Genomic DNA, 19112 nt, shown 5'->3' with positions numbered 1-19112 from the left:
TGAGAAAGATTTTCAAAAGTGGGTCTCTCCTCAGATTTGCATTGTTGTATGGAAGTGCTTCATTTCCGCTCAGTTGCCCTTGCTTTCTCTCTGTTCGCCCGCACCTCTTTCCTCCCAGTATTTAGATCCGTACCAATTTTTCCCCATTCCAGCAACTTCATTCTTCTCCCTGTATAATAGTGGATTTTCCATGGTGGATTTATGGTGGGCTATTTTGGGCTCTGTACTGGCTCCTACATGCACCACTGTAATCCAATTGTGATAGTGTTAATTTTTAAAGCTTTATTATTGAAATTGCTGAGACCTAATTTTCTGATCCTGTCACCGTTGACGACCGCTGTAATCAGCTAATTCGAGTTATTCCAGGCCATTAAGTCACACACAAGGATTGGTCGTGGTCAGTGAAGCGGCCGGGAGGGAGGGGATGATTATATCTGTGTTGGATGTACGGCTTTTGTGTGTATTCATGCTTGCAGTTATACAGGCAATCTATTTGTCTCAGCTTAACAAATCCCTAAGAGACTTTTTTTTTTTTTTTTAAACTCTTGTTGGGAGTGTGTGAACAGCTACGAGTGACCCACAGGAAGTCCTCTCAGAGGCATTTGAATGGCACTATAAAGCCCTGCTGGTGTGTGCTTTTATTTTTGTTCAGGTCCAGGTTCACGTCAGTACTTTTTACACTCGTTTCAACGCGGAACACTTTTATGAGTGGCAGTAGAATACTAATGTTCTCGTGAATCGTGTTGCCATGGTGTGTGTAGGGGGTAATTGTACCTCAGATTATTTTCTCTCCAGCACCTAATCTGTGAATAGAAGTAACACACACACACACACACACACACACACACACACACACACACACACACACACATTGTGCTACATGCAGACGATAGGGCCTGGACTCACAAACACAGCTCTTTTTGACTACTTGGTTGCCAGGAAACTTAGCCTGAGTCTTTGAGAGTGAGGGATAATAAAGAAAAGAATTGTGTGTGTGTGTGTGTGTGTGTGCGTGCGTGTGTGTGGCCTCTGCCACTGTCTGAGCTACTGGGGGCAGTTAGTTAACTCTCTCAGGGTGTGTGTTGCAGTCAGGGCGTTTATTGCTGATTGCCTCTCAGACATCGCTGTCGTGGACAAACCTCTGGACACAAAGCTCGGGGCTCCTGGAATCGGCTGAATCTCCCACAGACAAGACCCAGCCGAGGCCAAGACGGAGGCAGCCAGAGCCTGAGGATTTGTTTGAAATGTCATACATTTAAAAATGGTCCTCCAACACCACGGGAGAGATTCTGGGCCAGTTTACTCTGGACACCCATTGAGGACTGAGAGGATGAAATTGGTCATCTTGGTAAGTTTGAATTTGTTATTAACTGAGAAGCTGTGTGTTCAGCTCGACTCTATGGATGTCATGATTAAAAAGCTCCTTGACTGAAGTGTGTGAACGGTACAGCTAACCTGACAGTGACGTTGCCAGGCCAAGAGCCTGTCATTATGCAGTTAGAGCCGAGATGGCTTTCTGGACAGTTTGACTGCAATGGATGATACTCTGCACAACTTCAGTAAACACCAGATAGAAATCCAGCTTTGACAGTTTCGACAGACCTAAAGTGACCCGCTAGGAAGAAGAGAGGCAACACCGGTAAGTGGGTTTTGTTTGCCAACAGATAGGACAGCACTAGACTAGGGTTTTTTTTTTTTAGTTATCTGTAAAATTCATATGACTGAAAGCAGTTCCTTCCAGTAAATCAGTAGCAATGCTCTATGTTAGATATGTTATTTGTTCAAACAGCTGTATAGCGCATCAGCTCAAAATATGGACCTCTTTGTGTTGATTTTATGGAACTGTGTCTGTGTAATCTCATAAAGACTGATGCCAGCTGCCTGCCACAGAACAAGTCAGGATGTGGTTGATTAAAAGTTATCGCACTCATAAACAAAGCATCGCAGCGTCGAACCGTCCCCGAGGTTTCGCTGTTCTTTTCATTTATGACTGTAGCATAAACGCATCTGTTGCAGACTGCTGCTTGTTGTCAGCGATGTGAATAAAGAGGTGGATAAACTATCATCAACTATCAGGATCATGCTGCAGTTAATCACCATTAAAAAAAAAAAAAGATAATAGCTACAGCAAAGCATTGATTCTTCTGCTTTCATTACACAACCTGTCATCTAAATCTCTGCTCTTTTTGGTGCCACCTCCAATGAATTTGTCCCATAAACGTTTATGTCGGGCTGGAAATGAAACAGCGCTTGCTGTCCTCCACAGGCCTTTGTAGTGTTTCGTAGAATGTCAACAAGAAACTTTTTCATCATCTCACAAAGTACCTGAAAAGTACTTTTTAATCACTACACTGGCTAATTTAACAAACCCTTTTATGTTTTCAAAGCCTTTCATTCGTCCTATGATACATGCTGCTCGTCTGCCTGACTGCAGTGTTTTATTTCACATCACCTGACATACCTGACATCGGCATGCTTTGTCAAACCTGCAGCATCCTCGATCCATTCGGGGACCCATTCGCTCACCTCTGAAAGCCACTGAGCTGGGGGACAAATTCTCTTGAAATTGAGACACCGTTCAACACAGACATGTTTGGAAAGAGTAAAAAAAAAAAAAAAAAACCAAGCAAAGGAATCTGCTGCTGCTGTGACTCTGCCGTGTGATTATGGTGACATGACAACCCGCTGTGAAACGGATATAGAAGGTTGGGAAGGGATTACTGGAGCTGGGGACATCTTGTTTCGTCATGTAATACTTAGAGATGCGGGGATCTATTATTTGACTGTGAGTCTTCAATGCAGATCCACGCACACACATGCACTACCTTCCTGACCTTGTCTGGTATCCCGGTGATTGATTGACAGGTCTGAGCCGTCACCATGGGAACAAGGATGGAGGTGGCACAGCTTGAGAGCAGGATGAACACGGAGGACTATAGAAAGCTACAGGGCCTCTTTCTGGTGAGTGTGTGCTTGTTTTTTTTTTGTCAGTTAATAGTCTCATATTATAACACCTTTAATTCTCGTGGGAAACACATGCACAGTATGTAATTTCTGCTGCAAGAGGTCTCAGTCAAAAAAAAAAAAAGACAAAGGATGGAGCTTAATGGCATCACCGTTGGATCATGGGAGTTGTTGTTTTCATTGTTAAACAACCCACACTGCAGGAAATGAATAATTGTGCACCATCTGGAATGAGCAGTACAAACAATAGATAGCTAATTAGCTCGCCGACTTCTTCCTCACACTCTGATGAATCATCTAGTGTTTCTCCAGAAGTTATAGCAACTGGAGAGGGTGAACGGGATGTGACGCCTTTGACAGGCAACCAAATGAAATGCACTCTTACCTTGTAATGATGTGAAGTTGACATTGTGGCCAAACTATGTCGTTCAACAGGACCTGACGCACATGGGCCCAAAAACACTTTCCCATAGACTTACATTGTGGAAGAAGCAGGTGGAGCACAGTGGATATGTCTTTTTTTTTTTTTTTTTATGAGCGCTACAACCCTCAAGAAATGACTCAGAACTTGATTGACATTCAATTTAGCTGAGGGCTAAAGGAAAGTTAGCCGGCTAAGCTGGCTGAAGTCTCTGAACCTGAATTCATGCACCGCTGAGCAGTGTTTATAGGAATGAATGGGGCCCCACCTCCAACACTGTATCCACGTCTGATAATGCATCCATACTACCTTAAATAAAATTACAAATTTCTTAATACACAACTCAATGAAATATGTACCGGCATGCCACAGTATCACTTCTTGTCTTGACACAGGACCCTTTGGGTGCACCTCGCTCCTTGTCCAGAACTGAATTCATCCACTTGGCTTGGTCATCAGTTGGCCGCGGCTCCAAGGAGGAATATGGCCTCCTGTTCGACAGCGTGGTTGTCACTCAGGAGCATCGCGGCCTCCTTCTCGACATTGATGCCATCAAGGAAGAAGGGCGTGTCGACTGGGGAGGCCTGTGCTCTTTTCTGCTGCTGGAGCTTTCTGATAAAGTGAAGAACACCAGAAACAGTAGTGTGCCTTGCTGGAAGCTACCGCGCACGTTGACCTGCCCACATCGAGACCCAGTTCAAAAGGTAGAAGAGTCGCTGACATGAGGAGACTTAGAGGGAGAGGTTGTTATGAGGTTTAGAACATGTTGCCCATTTTAAACATATGATCTATTGCAGGATGTTATCCGAAATCCATTTTGACATTGACTGACTGGAGAATCCAAAACTCTGCTGACTGGGTGGAATTCCACATTATTAAACATTGTGCGAGGAAAAGTTTGAAAGTATTAGGGTCTTGCTCATCAAAATGGCACACCTCTTTTGAGATAAATGGCTCTAGACTCCTTTAAGTTTAACATCTATCAATTAATATGTAAATGAAGCGGCCGGGAATAAAGTGCCGACTGCTGTGGTTAAAGTGATGGCTCACCACTTTAATCTTTCAATCCTGAGAATGTCAAAATGTCAGAGTGTTGTGTAAGTTGTTTTCCAAATGGCTGGATGGTCTTGACTCCTATACTTTAGATCAGACTTGAGAGGCAGTCGGATTTGCTCCTTAGAAGTCTCTTATTTCTGTCCATTTAGTATAGTGTGGTGCCATTTAAGCAGGGAAGGCAAAACAGAAAATGTGAAAAACACACTCACCTCAGCTCTGCAGAAATCTTTGGTGTCTTTCAGCTGATTGTTTTGGTTTTACAGCCTCCAACTTTAGTGCTTTGGTTCAGTCTCTTCAACAAAAAGCCAGATAAACTCCCTGTGTGACCCCCCCAGCACCAAACATCAGACAAAGTTAGCAACTAGTGGGGGAACATAATAGTGTTTTGCAGCTAAAAGACCAGATAATCCCCCCAGGAGTTGGTAGAGACCAAAACAGAATGAAAAGGACAGTGAATATTGGATTTAGTGAAGTGGCCAGAAGCACAAATTAATGCTAATGATTCAGGCAGTTCCATGTTGACATGTTCCATCTTCCAGTTTAGCTTCTGTTCTACGAGCTTTTGGCACTCCACATATTTTTCCATCAAGTTTCTTTCGTTGGTCATCCTGAATAGGAATATAATGGGGTTTCCATACTGTAAGCTGTAAGTCGCTAGAAACTCATCCAGTACCACTGACTCGTCAGCTGTAGATAAATAGGTAATTAGAATAATTAGCGATAAATAGATGACACGCCAATCTGAGAGATCCTGCAAAGCCTCCAGCTGGCTGTGGGAAAGTGACCCAGTCTGCAGTAATTACACCAGTAGTACATCGAAGCCCTGACCTCTATTCTATAAGTATTAATAAACCTTTCTTTCTTTAAAGATATTCAGCATGTCTTTCTCATCAGACACAGTCAGCTCAAGCCTTTTTTTCTGCAGCTCTCATCTTTTTTTTTTTTTTTTTTTGTGGCTTAGCCAATAAAATGGCATCATTCGGTAAACCTTTTTGTTTGATTGATTTTGCCACAGAGGAATGTGCCCTACTCACTTGTACTCACTTTCATCCAATAAAAGGAAGATTTAGTTTGATGGAGTCATTCTAGTGTAGTGTCATGGCTAAGGATTAGCAAGAAAGGGGAGGAAATGTTTTTAAATGTTTTTCTTCCCTTGAAGATGCTACAAACTGCATCACAAAAGAGCATTAAAGCTCTTCTGAGGGGGAGTCTTTCTGTCACTTTGCCCAATCCCCTATATTTGTCTCAGTTAAACATTGTTGTTTTGTAATGTCCTCTGGTCTCCCCAGGTGTTGCACCTGCAGAGTTCAGGTCAGTATCTGACCGTGAGTAAAGGAGGAACTGTGGGGCTGAGGGATGGAGAGGACATGTCCCTCCTGCTCACGCATCGACTGCAAAACAGCACAGTCGCACCCAAAGACCTCTGGGTCACTGACATGGTGCTGCTGCACAATGTGCACAAGGTGACATTCACTTGTAGAGAGTCACATGACAAACAATAGCTCAACCTTATTGATTGGTGTCCCGGTTATGTTGCCACATTCTTAGTCTTGTAGCAGAATTTATACAACTGAACAAATGTTATTACAGAAATTAATTTAGAAATTAGATTTGCAGTCTCAATTTTGGGGGGGCAGATATTGTGGCGCACAGAGGTAAACAAGCTTTGCACTCAGTCGATTAATTATTGATCAGTGCTTTTGCTTAATGGCACTGCAGACATGACGCTGTTGAATAATGTTCAGAAAATAAACATTCACTTTTCAATAAAAAGGCTATCAATTATTGACGAATGCTGCTACATCGTATTGATGAGATAAATTGCTGTTTGTCTGCACGTCTCTGTTGTTCTAATAAATTCATTAGCACTTGTTTTTCCTTCTTCTCAGATAGCTGTGTCTTTCACAAGTAAAGAGGTGTGTTTTTATGACATACTGTCGAAACAAGACATCAGCTGCAAGTATAAACTCCAGGTAACAGCAGAGGGAGCGCCTCTGATGTTTGGTTTGAGCATTTCCTGTCATCATAGTAGTCTCTTCTGTTGCACTCTGAGTACTTAGTATCCAGACTAACTGTACACAATATAACCTGAGAAAAGTGTTAATGGACATGAACCATAGCACTGTACTTACCTCTTCTTGTCTTCTCTAGGGTTTGAGGTTTACTCCCTGGTGTCTGGACTACTGGGTGGATCCCTCTCACCCAGACCAGGCCATCCTCACCATAGGAGACATTGGAGGACAGGTAATACACAGAAAGAGGAAAGCAAACATAAAGGGAGGAAAAGGATGTAGAACATTGTCAGGGGTTCATTTTTCTACATCATCGGTCCATTGCTCCATAACATGGCTCTGTGTGTGTGTGTGTGTGTGTGTGTGTGTGTGTGTGTGTGTGTGTGTGCGTGTGTGCGTGTGTGTGTGTGCGTGCTGCACGTTATCCCAGGTCACTGCCTTGTATTTCACCTCAGCTCATATCTCTCTGTTTGAGAGACTCAGTCTGAGGACAGACTCGGATTCAGCAGACATCATCCTATGGGATGAGCTGATCAAAGGAAAGCATCGCTGCTGTTACACTGTGACACACCGAGCACACGCACCTGCCTGGGTTAGAAAAGGTAGGAAATACAAGCACACACACACACATAAAAGTTCTGTTTTCATGTGCGTTCAGTCTCTCTTTGATGATAGTCCAACGAACTTGTTCAAATCTAGACAAGCAGGTCTTTGTTGCAGACTTGTCACTCACTCTTTGTTGTCCTGTCTCAACCCAAACGTCTCTGGTTACACTTCTACCATTTCACATTGTATGTAGATGAAGGGGCCAGCAGAAAGAGTGTCTCTACGTGCCAAATTTTCTGAAAACTGGTGTCACTAAGTAACCAGTTTGCTCTGATTTCTGTCATTTGAAATCACTTTATTTAATGAGACCTCAAAATCCTGCTGTTTTTCATTCCTGTGGTTAACTGCATTCACCTGGGGCCTCAGGCCAAAAATAGTTGTTCTGAGTTGGACAGAAAGAAAGCAAGCGGCTCAAATGACACAGAGAAAGAAGTACCAAACTCTGGGTGTTGGACGTACCTGACGCTCACACACTTTCACTTTGACGGCTGGGATGAGAGCCCCTCTCTGCGTTTGCTTGCTTGCTCACTTTTTCGGTATCACTATAAAAACAGCTTATGCAACGCCATGGAAATGCTTGGGCGTGTCTCTGTCATTGATGCACACACACAAACTGACACACATGCACCGAGTCCTGAGTCACCCACTTTATAGTCTTGCACAGCCAGACTTTTGACTATTGGCATAAAGTCACGGGCTTGAGGTCTGGCCCCTTGAGACTCCCCACTTCAGCTCAGCCTGGGTAACAAAGAGGTCGCTTAGTTGTATCTCGATTGCATCATTCCTGTGGAGCCCCTCTGAAGAGTCATTGGGCTGTTTGATAGTGATTCAGCAGAGGCAGTGCTCTGAGGCTAGCTTTGCTGAAAGGGGAGATCCTGACAAAGGGGGAAAACAAGAATAAAGTACATATAAATAAGCACAACAAATGGGAAAACAACGGGAAAACAAAAGAAGGGGGAAGCAGAGGAGACGATGCCAAAACATTAAAAGCACTGGTTAATTGAAATTTTACAGGCTGCGTGTGCATGTGCGTGTGAAACAACAAGAGAGTGTATACTAAGGTTGCTGCATGGGTAAATGTGTGTGTGTGGTGTTTTGAGAGTGTGAGAAAGGAAAGGAGGTTTGTGTGACTGTATATGTGTGTTTGCATACCTCTGGGGTGCTGGTGCTGTTCTTTTGAAGTTGGCCACCCTGCAGTATGAGTGGGCTGTGTACCATTAGACATGGCTGGTTATCCAGACCTCCAAACCTTCGGGCTCACGGGCCACCAGAGAGAGGAGGAAGGAGGGTGGGAGAGAAGGGGGAAGGGTGGTGGAACAGAGAGGAAAATTGAGAGGAAATTAGGAGGAAATTGGGATGGACACAGACCCGTAAGGACAAGGAAGGAGAGCTGTAGGAAGTGTGTGTGTGTCTGTGAGAGAGAAAAGCATTAACATATCCACATAATGTTGTGATCAAAGAAATGAAAAAGAACATTAAGGATGAACGTTGGCATGTACACTAAAATCTCCCTAAATTGTGCAGCGATTTGTTGCAGAACAAAAGAGGTTAGCTTTGATGTAGATAAAATGTGACTCCTGCTGTTCCTCTTTCAATTCGAAACTCACAGCAGCAAGTGTGGCATAACACACATCAGCGGCTAGAGCGAGCAGATGTTCTGTATGTGGGTCTGCATCGCAAATAGTTTGATTTATGATTTGTGTGTGTCAGTGAAAGAGAGAGGGCCTCATTAATCAATGATGAGTCATGCGACGCTGTCTGGAAATCCACTGATCTTTTAATTCACAGGACGGAGAAAAGATGCGGTGTATGGAATGTAATCAGACGTAATTATTTGCCCCAGCTAGGCGGCCGATCTTTGACCTGCGACTGTCACATGCCATCTCCCAACCTGCGCTTATTTGTGCAGTATTTGAAAGCCAGGCAGCCTCTAATAGAGACGCGTGGCATCCGATTTAGCTGTTCTCAATCAAAGTGTTAATTGAGATAGATGGTGATGCAAGATCCATTACATTTTCTGTAATACCAGTGAGCAAATCAAACTAATTCTATGCTGCGCTGAGCGCCTGTGGATTGGTTGGTTTGCCATCGCGGTCAATGCACATTTAGCACAGCCATTTCAGAAAGTGGATGTCCTTCAGAGGTCTGCTAGCAGGAGCATTTTGGCATGAGCTGGATGAAGTATCTAATTTGAAGAAATGAAATGAAATCAACAGTGTGTCATCATCAAAATATGTTGCAATGTTGTTTTAGATCGAATTTGTTGGAGTTAAAACTAATTTATTCCCTCTGCTGGTAACTTCTGCTGCATTATTGCTCCACACAGACGAGCTGCTTGAACACTAATGGCCTTCGTTTATGATTGTTTTCTTAATTCTAATCTTAAAATAAACTTGTACAGAAAAAGTTAAGTTCAGATCTGTCTGGATTAACATTTTCATGAATGAGGTCTATTGTTCTGTCGTACCAAGACTCGGCTCGGTCGCACATTCCTAAAAACTTCAGATTGGTCATATCACTGGTGATCGTTTTGTACACTGCGACCCCTCTGCCTCGCTCAGTCATTTGAGGTCCTTTCATTCTGCCAAATTAAAGTCTTCATCAAGTCCTTTAGATGTTATGTGTGGCAGATTGAAGGTGGTTTTTGACAGTGTTGGTCACACTAACTCTCCGTCCACTGTTTTCAACATTTCTTCTCAAGAAACCTTTTGGTCCATTTCTAGATTACAGTTTTTATTGAAATTTTTTGAAAATTTGCTCATTTAAAGTTGTTTCTTTTATGAATAGTCATCATATCTTTGGTGAATTTCAGTCAGGTTTCTGTTCATGTCATAGCAGAATTTGCCCTCATTAAATTTATAAAAAGATCTTTTTCTTACAGCTGATGATGAAGATTGTTTAATTAATTTTTTCTCCATCTCAGCTCTGCTTGTGTCATAGTTGTCCACTGTACACTATCCATTCACCTTGACTTGTGGGTCGACAATAGGGGTACTGCCCTAGACTGGGTCACATCTTAATTATCAAACAGTTTTTTCAGAAGTGGTCAGTGCTGCCTCTTCCTCTGTGGCACTTCTGTTCCCCAAGGCTCCATCCTTGGTCCTCTGTTATTCTGTGTATACATGCTGCCACTGGGACATATCCTGCATAAATATAAAATTCACTACCATTGTTGTTGAGAGGAAATGCAAATTTATGTCCTCTGAATAACAAAACCAGTGACAGTGAGAAACCTGTGTAAAGCGTAACATTAGACAGTGACCTCTCATTTGAAAAAGAAGTTACAAAAGTTGTTCAGTTTTTCTGATCTTGAGAAGGTCATACACATTTTTATATCATCTCTGTGTTTGCGTGGGCTTCCTCCAGCTGTCCTGATTTCTCCCACCATCAAAAATGTACGTTAGGTTAAGGTATGATTGTTAAGGTGTGATTGTACGTATGTGATAATAAACTTGATTAGATTAGATCTGATCTTGGTTACATTATTGTAATTCCTTGTATTAAAGTTTATAAAAAAAAAACCCCTCATGCCTTCAGCTGGTACAAAACACAGCTGCTTGGCTTTTAACAAATACTAAAAGACAAGATCCTATCCCTCCTGTTTTAGCCTCTCTTCACCGGTTAACAGTACACTTTAGAGTAGATTTTACTGATTACCGTTAAAGCACTTCATGGTTTAGCTCCGAGTTATACTGCTGAGTTGCTGCTCCTCTATGAACCAGAGCGTAGCCTCAGATCTTCAGGCAGGGCTCTACTGGCTGCTCCTAAATCCTGACTCAAGACTAAAGGGGTTTTACGGTCAGAGCCCCTCAGCTCCGAAACTCCCCGCCTGAAGATCTTATGCAGCAGAATCACTGACTGTGTCTTTTGAATCGTGTCTCGAAACGTATTTTAAAAAAACAGGTTTGATTAATCCTATTATTTCATTCCCAACAGTCATCTGTGTTATTGTTGTCAAACCACAGTGTAACCAGGTGATCTGTGCTTAAGTTACAGATAAAAATCAGCTGCAGTTCTACATTTGACAGCAGTTGTCACACCAACGCCTGATGCATTTAACGGATTTACGATTAGAATGACTCTCAGAGTAAACAGGAACCGCACACACACACAAAAATAGCAGCTGTTAATTCAGTTGCCTAATTGTCTGTTTGTATGCTGTATTCTTAACATCCGCTTTCAAATGGACTTTAGCCATCAGCAGGCTTGTTCTGTCTCAGTGTTACTCGCTCCTCTAAATGTAGTAAAGCTAATTACAGTATCTGTCACAATTAATTTACTTTCACTTACGACTCTTTCCTGTTTCAGTACATTACCTGGGCTCACTGGAGGCCTTTGTGTCGTGCAGCACCGGACCGCAGAGCAGCATGGTGATCGGCTGGAGGGAAAAAGAAAGCAGAAGTCTACGAGTCACTTCTTTCCTTACAAAGAGGGGCGTGTGGGACATGGACTACCACTGTGGACTCAATCTGATAGGTAGGGGCCAGTGTGTACTCAGACTGAAATTACTTGTGATGTGAGAGTGAATAGGAAGTGTTCAGTGCTCTCAAGTTTTATTTATTTAGCCTAAAATCCCAAATTTGTCCAATCTGTTCAACATATGACACCATCAGGCTGGGGAATATCACCTAAAATCAATATCAGTATTAATGTTCTCCATTCTCACTGTGGAACTCTAATTCTTTGTACTTGAAATAAGCAGAAAATCATGGATTATGATCAGTATATCAGTAAAATAACGTTTTTAAGTATTTTTGTGCTAAAACAGGGAAATCAAAGTATATTTCACAGCATTACCAAAGTAATTAATATAGATAGATCCAACTAACACCAACAGTATTTTCATTTAGCTTCTTCCTGTCCTGTATCACGACGAGTGAAAACAAAGCGTTCCCACATGACTGACATGTTTTGTGTGTATTAGCTCTCTCACCTACAGCCGACACACAACGTTAATTTCATTGTTTGCAACTGCTCGTGGAGCAACCCACTTACTTAGAAGGTAGACGGCAGCCTGAATTTATCAAACGTATTGATATATTATATAACATGATAGAGTCATAATGAGTCATAATGATAGAGACATAATGTCAGGTTCGATTACTTTACAATTATTTGCCTATCCCTACGACACCCTCACCCACTTTTTACTCTCAATTTGAAACTTAAAAAAAAAACCAAAACACTATCCTACACAAATTAATTAAATTTTAAAGTTAGATTAACACACATGCTTTGACATTGATCTGGAAAAACACAATTTGTGTGCTCCCAATTAATTTTAATTTAATCCCAAGTAAATATTTTGAAGTTGGTCCACACACACAAAAAAAAAACTTCTGTAATTCTATGCATAGAACCAAGAGACACAGAAGCATCCAAAGCATCAAATGCAACACTGAATTTGTTGTCGGCGACAGGACAAAAAACAGTGTGGTTTCCTGTAATTAATCACAGTCAGCGCCTTGACTAATTTGGAACATTCTGATTGGTTGCAGCCACAGCAGGTGTGGATCATCAGGTCTTGCTGTGGAACCCTTATGTGACCTCAGAGCCAGTTTGTGTGCTCAGTGGGCACACAAGCCCCGTCACTGCAGTTCGCTTCATGCAGACCAAGCAACAACTGCTCAGCTACTCCAAGGATAAGGTGCGTGTGTGTGTGTGTGTGTGTGTGTGTGTGTGTGTGTGTGTGTGTGTGTGTGTGTGTGTGTGTGTGTGTGTGATGCAGGTGTGCAGCACTCTGCTAGAAAAGATAATGTAATGATAAAGAGCCCTATCATTGTATTATTAATTCTTATACTTTGCTATAATTACTGCAGAGGAAGGAGGCTGTGGTGCAGATGATTGGTAGCCTGTTTCACAACATTACCATTATAAGAGCTGGCGTTTCTCAAAATTAAGACTAGGTTTCCTTTAAACCCTTCTTCTTTCTGAAGCAAAGAGGATGTTGCTGCTTGAGCTGCTTTTCCTCTCCCCTTTGCAGCACTGTGCATGTTTGCCTTCTCTTTGGCTTTTCTGATGATAATGAATATTTTAGAAGTGATTTATGTTCCATCTGCCTTCTGCTCAAACACCATCTGCCATTGCAGGAAACTCTGAAAGCTTTACCTCAGATTCCTCTGGAAGACTTCCTGGAACAGCCACAGTCATCTTGTTTCTTGCCGTAAAGCAATATGGCAGAGTTGCTGTGAAATCTGGCTAGGTGGCACCAGCATCATGTGGAGGCTGCTGCAGTAATCTTAGCTCGTGAGGCAGCTGGATTCACAAGATCACGCGAGCTGGAAATATAGTTTGTCAGGCTTTTTGGCCAAACCACAGTCATTTCGGACCAATTAGTGTCGTACGAGGAACGTCTGGGCATTTTTTTTTTTGTTCTAAAACAACAATTTCGGCTCCTATAGAAGTCAGTGTAGATGCTGCTGAAGCATCAGTTATATCAGAACTTTATCGAAGGAGGTCACTGTGAAGGCCTTTCCCAACTGGAAAAGACGTTTTCGCTCTGTTCTTAGGTTGCTCCTATGTCATATGGTTCACTGTTCATTGACCTGTGTGTTAGCCGGTTCATCCAGTCACAGTGCCAAGCGTTTTTTGAAAGTGCCAAAAATGCTGCCCAGACAGTTTTGTTTAATGAACTGTCTGGCACGTCAGGTCAAGAGTAACCATTCTTCTTGGCAAGGATTGTATTTTTCTGTAGTTATGATCATGATGATAATTGGTTTAAATAGGAGTAGCGATTCATACATCTTCTAACCTTACACTCTCCAGGTCCTGTGTCTGTGGGATGTATCGAGTCAGCTGTGTGTTCACCGTCTGGCTGATGTGTTTCCAAAGACACAGGAGGACACACACACCCTCCTTTTCCTCCATGAGGAGCGTCAACTCCTCCTGCTTTCCTTCAACAGTCAGCTCCTCGTGCTGGACACCGTGAAGGAGGAGAAGAGGACCAGCAGCCATGAACACCCTGTTACCTGTGTGCTGTATAATAGTCTGTTCAGACAGGTATGCAGGTGAACACTTTGGTTTGATAGAGGTTGATATAACTCAGACATTAGAAAGTCAGATTTAGTAGAGGTCTCACAGAGGATTAATGCTTTCTACCTTTTTAAAAAATGTATGTGTCATTATTGTTTCATGCTTTGTTTTCCTTCACCCAAATCAACAGCCCTCACTTTAAAAAGTGCATCCACTCTTGTTTCCCCCTCCCCACTTTTATTCTCTCTTGACAGCATCATTAGTTGCATATTTTCTTCAGTTGTGGCTTAGCACTAAAATAAAGTGTAACGAAGCAAGGAGTATGGTTTGGCTATGTGAGCGTCATTAAAGAATACATCAGCAGAGGCTGCCTCCCTCGCAGCATTAAAAGGATCAAACTCTTTTTAATGATTGACATCCTCTCTCTCACTCGCTGCAGGTAGTCAGCAGTGACTCTGCCTCCTCTGTGATCTGCTGGCTTGCTGACACGGGCCAAAAGGTCAAGCAGTTCCACCGTTGTCATGGCAACGCCGAGATCTCCACCATGGCCCTGGACGGTACGCAGACCCGGCTGTTTACTGCAGGCACTGACGGAGAGGTTAAAGTAGGTGGACAGACACACACGACACACACACACACACGTGTACACTCATTCTGCCGCAGGTCAGTCCTCACAGAGATGCAAACCCTCGAATGCACTGACTGAAATGCATAAATGGGACGAAATAGAGTTTGACGATGTGAAGAGGAAGGGGAGGGAGCAGACGGAAACTCTGAGAAAATGTTTTCGAAGAATTTGTAGCTTGTAGTAGAAAATGAACACCTCACTCTCTGATATAATTTATCCATGAAGCTGACCAAATTAAACAGGCGTGCAGCCAGAAACAAGCAGGGTTAAACCTCTGCCACTTCACCTCAAGATATTACTCTTTGCACACAGTTACTGAACACAATAAAGGCACACTCCTGTGTGAGAGTGACTGTACTGGGACTCTGTAAATGGACTGCACTTTTTTAAAGTATGTTTTTGGGGGCATTTTTTGCCGTCAATGGATAGCGATGAGGCACACAGGAACAACAAAGGTGTTGGCTGTGATCTAACCAGCAGCAGTTGCAACCATGCTGCCATGTGGCATGCTTGATATCCATTTGCCTACCAAGGCACTCCAATAGACTGCATTTTTACTTGTTCACATGAACACTGGTGGTAGCAGGCCACCATGCAAAGGGGTGGCCAAGCATTGGGAACAATTCAGGGTTCAGTGTCTTACCCAAGGACAGGTGGACAACAGGTGGACAGTAGGAGTGAGGCATCAAACTGCCAACCCTGTGATCAGTGGACAAGGTGAGTCCCATTGTGCAATCACTGCTTAGTTATGCATGTAGACACCTTGTCTAATGAGTGTTTGTCAAATTTTTGTGTTTTAGAAAACAGTTATAGTCTCTCTGTATGTAGCTTCTCTAAATATGTGTGTGTGCACATGCAAGCATGTGTGTCTTCTCGGGGCAGAATGGTGTCTTGCACAGCCTTTGGTTCGTGGTGCTCTGTGGCTGTATTCGCCCTCCACATTCAAGCCCTGCATAATGAGTCCAAGCTTAGAGCAATTGTTCTCAACAGATTAGAAAAAGAAATGAAATGATAATTATAATTATGCGTATTATAATCAATATAATCAACCACATCCGCTCTCTGACCCCATGAGCCCTTGTCAGAATGCAGCCATGTGCATCCAGTGCATGTGCAAGCTGTGTCAGGTATACACTCACCATGCCGTTTGAAACAACTACACAAGTCATCCTCAGCAGAAGAAGCAGGCACCCCTTAGGCCAATTAGTAACAAGATGCATCATCTCTCCAATTTTCATCAACACTGAACCCGTGGTGTAGCAGTTAGGGCCATTCAGAATTTGAAATTTTGACCTTTTAATTACAGCGTTCCCATTGGGCCAATCAGTGTTTCTCTGCTAAATGCCAGAGCGCGGATCCAAACTGCGTCATCATGCAAAACGGGGCAGACAGTGTGAAATATTACCTGAGCTGTCACGTTTGATGGATGTGCAGGGGGATCGTAGCTTGATAGTTTGCATCCTCATGAGGGCAGACAAAAAAAAATTAACATTTTCAAGACAAAATGAGTGTGAAGGCTGACAAAAGGGACTGGCATGTACAGTGTGTATAGAAACTGTAGAGTGACGTGAAGCATGAGTGACGTGCTGTTCTGATGACCCTTTGAGTGTCACCTGTGTCGTCTTTTGCAGGTGTGGGACTTCAATGGCCGCTGCCTCCACAGGATGAACGCTGGCCTGGGTCGGGCTGTGGAGATCTCCCAGGTCCTGCTGCTGAGGAGGAGTATCCTGGTCATGGGCTGGGAAAGGTACTGAACCTGTGTATTTCAGTGTGATTATTAGTTTTTGTTTACTTGCAGTATTCATCGTCTGTTTATCTCATTTAGGTACAAAATGTGCAATACTGAAAAACTGAAAATGTTCAAATTTAAGACCCAGCTGAATATCAGGTATTTTGATGCAGTAACACTCTAACAGACTGTGTATGCACACTGGATATGAATGACTCTGTACCCGTCAAAGAGTCAGAATGAGTATGTGTGCATGTGAGAAATACTGTGTGTGTGTGTGTGTGTGTGTGTGTGTGTGTGTGTGTGTCCTCTCTGCCTGCCCTGTGCCTGCCAACCACTCAGAGCCAACCAGACATCTGGACTCTAACGAGTATGACTACCTTGTGCGTGTGTGTGTCTGTCTGTGTGTCTGTCTGTGTGTGTGTGTTTGTGTACCCACATCACATCCGCTCTTCATCTTCATCATCATCATTTCACACCCAGTGAGCTGAACTCAGCAGTGTGCTATCATCTAGTTATATGACTCCGTCTCTCTCTGTCATTCTCTGTCTCTCTCACTCTCTCTCTCTCTCTCTCACACACACACACACACACACACACACACACACACACACACACTGTCTTGCTCTCTGGGGCGTCACAGCGGTAAGGAGAACATAGGCGACAGATCAGCAGCAGTAAACGAAAATACTGCTGTTATGACTTTCATCACTCATATCATTTCCTGTTTCCTCACCCCCACCCAGACCACAGTTTAATCCATACAGTGCTGTGTTGCATGGCATCTAATACTAAAGTCCTATTGCTGTCTGCTGCTCATACGATTCATATGATCTCATGCAGGCTGAAATATCCACATCCCACTAGACATATTCCACGGTCTGAAACCACAGGGCATGATTTTTTCATTTCATGTCCTCTACCTGCACAACAATAAAGAGCAATAAATGTGCTGTAGTGACATAGAGCCAAAGATTAAAGAAGAAGAACTCATTGCAGGTGTGCACCATATATTTGTGTGCATGATGTCTATCATTGCACTTGTCATGTAAAGGGGTAGTTTCCATATTCATCACAAACGGCATCTTGATACATAACGTGTGTAGAATAAAGTTTGAATCTGTTTCAGGGAAAAAATAATTTATATTGGAATAATCTTGCACATGATCCCAATGAAGCATGACAAAATAGATTGTATTAAAGTGAAATACTACTTTGACTTGTAATCGGTCTCATTTAGAAATGGTCCAAAATGCGTGGAAATTCACAGTTTTCCTTTATGGTGGAAAATCACAGTAATTTTTTCCAGATTCAAACTGCATGTCAAAGGACTATGAAAATAATGAACCAAAATGCAGACAAACCAGGGAGTCAAGGAAGCAGTGAGACGTGTTTATTGCAAGTATGTAGATGATTAAGGAAGGAGAAGGGGAGCCATGCTAGAGAGTCAGGGACTGAAGCTTGACTGGGCAGAATGAGGCAGAGGAGATTCAGGTCCTGAGAGGTCTTCAGGGGAACTGGATGAGTGTGGATCTGAGACAGGGATTACAGAGACGGAGAGCAGCAGACTTTCACAGGCACGGGAGCGGAGGCAGGCCGTGAGTCAGGAGTGGCAGGACTTTGCAGACATGGAGAGCAAAGATAGTCACAGGAATGGAGAACCAGAGAGAAGCAAATCTCAAAGAGCTGAATACAAGGCTGGAGCGTAGCAGCACTAACTGGTAGATGAGACTATGATCTGGCAGGGTGGATTCAGCAGGACCAAGAATATGTTGACGTCTTGACTGTGGTGATGAGATGCAGCTGGAGGACAATCTCAAACACACACACACACACACACACACACACACACACACACACACACACACACACACACACACACACACACACACACACTCCAAGGGAGATGAGAGGTGACTGCAGTTCAGATAATGTTCCAGGGGCAGATGTAACACTGCAGTCTCCTTTTTAACCTTGCTATATACACTTTCTGCTGTTACTGCTACTGCTGGCAATCGTACTTCTACTACTACTACTACTACTACTATTGTACTATTTTTACATTTTACTGTTGTAAAATGTAAAAATATGCAAAATGTTCTTTCAGGATGGGAAATCTGAAATAATTAGTCCAGATTCAAGTTGAAATGTCGATGTTCACTCTCACAACGTGCACATTGCAATACTAGATACTACTATGACGTCTACTACTGCTGATACTAATTAGTATTGCTTCTGTTACAGCCACTGTTATTACTACTATCACTGCTACTGGTACTACAACCACTGCAGCTATTACTATTACTTCTACTAGTATGACTACTATTACTATTGCTGCTCCTGCCATTACTGCTACTTTTACTATTACTTCTCCTGCTATTGCAGTTGCTGCTCATACTGCTGTCGCTGCTCACGCTCTCACTGCGAGCGAGCGTGTGTGTTGATGAACCAGCCTGCATCGTAAAGACAGTCTGTGAGCTTTGTAACACACCTCGACACCCTCCTCTCTTCTCAGCACCACCTTCTCTCTCTGTGTCCCTGCAGGATGTTAACGGTGTTCCGTCTGCATTCCTTCTCGCAGTCTTTTGTTGAACCGTCGGAGTGGAAGGGAGGTGTTCAACATCGCAGTGATGTGCTCTGTGCCGCATTCCAGCCTCCACAGACTCTGGTCACAGGTGTGTGTGTGTGTGTGTGTTTTCTGTGTGTGTTTGTGTGTGCATGTGA

The 19112-nt window shown here is 43.0% G+C and overlaps 1 protein-coding gene across 5 annotated transcripts in view; it reads left to right on the top strand.

Moving 5' to 3' along the window:
- The first annotated feature begins 1089 nt into the window (after window positions 1–1089).
- Window positions 1090–19112, top strand: part of LOC143322932 (cilia- and flagella-associated protein 337-like) — a 30156-nt gene continuing 12133 nt past the window's right edge. For 3 of the 5 annotated variants that reach the window (XR_013077364.1, XM_076734374.1, XM_076734376.1), the window contains exons 1-13: window positions 1090–1348; window positions 2866–2961; window positions 3781–4089; window positions 5731–5904; window positions 6331–6414; window positions 6593–6685; window positions 6884–7055; window positions 11368–11535; window positions 12558–12706; window positions 13825–14058; window positions 14471–14635; window positions 16291–16406; window positions 18933–19063. Coding sequence is in view for 4 of the 5 variants with exons in the window: in XM_076734374.1 (XP_076590489.1) it covers window positions 2881–2961; window positions 3781–4089; window positions 5731–5904; window positions 6331–6414; window positions 6593–6685; window positions 6884–7055; window positions 11368–11535; window positions 12558–12706; window positions 13825–14058; window positions 14471–14635; window positions 16291–16406; window positions 18933–19063 (1876 nt within the window). In the remaining variant the exon portion in view is untranslated. Of the gene's footprint in view, window positions 1349–1525; window positions 1640–2865; window positions 2962–3780; window positions 4090–5730; window positions 5905–6330; window positions 6415–6592; window positions 6686–6883; window positions 7056–11367; window positions 11536–12557; window positions 12707–13824; window positions 14059–14470; window positions 14636–16290; window positions 16407–18932; window positions 19064–19112 lie in introns of those variants that run through there. The other 2 variants (XM_076734377.1, XM_076734375.1) reach the window with 2 other exon arrangements.

Source organism: Chaetodon auriga, chromosome 7 (assembly GCF_051107435.1).
Source record: "Chaetodon auriga isolate fChaAug3 chromosome 7, fChaAug3.hap1, whole genome shotgun sequence".
Taxonomy (NCBI): Eukaryota; Metazoa; Chordata; class Actinopteri; order Chaetodontiformes; family Chaetodontidae; genus Chaetodon; species Chaetodon auriga.
Note: the sequence above shows the minus strand (reverse complement) of the source record. Positions and strands in the feature narration are given on the sequence as shown.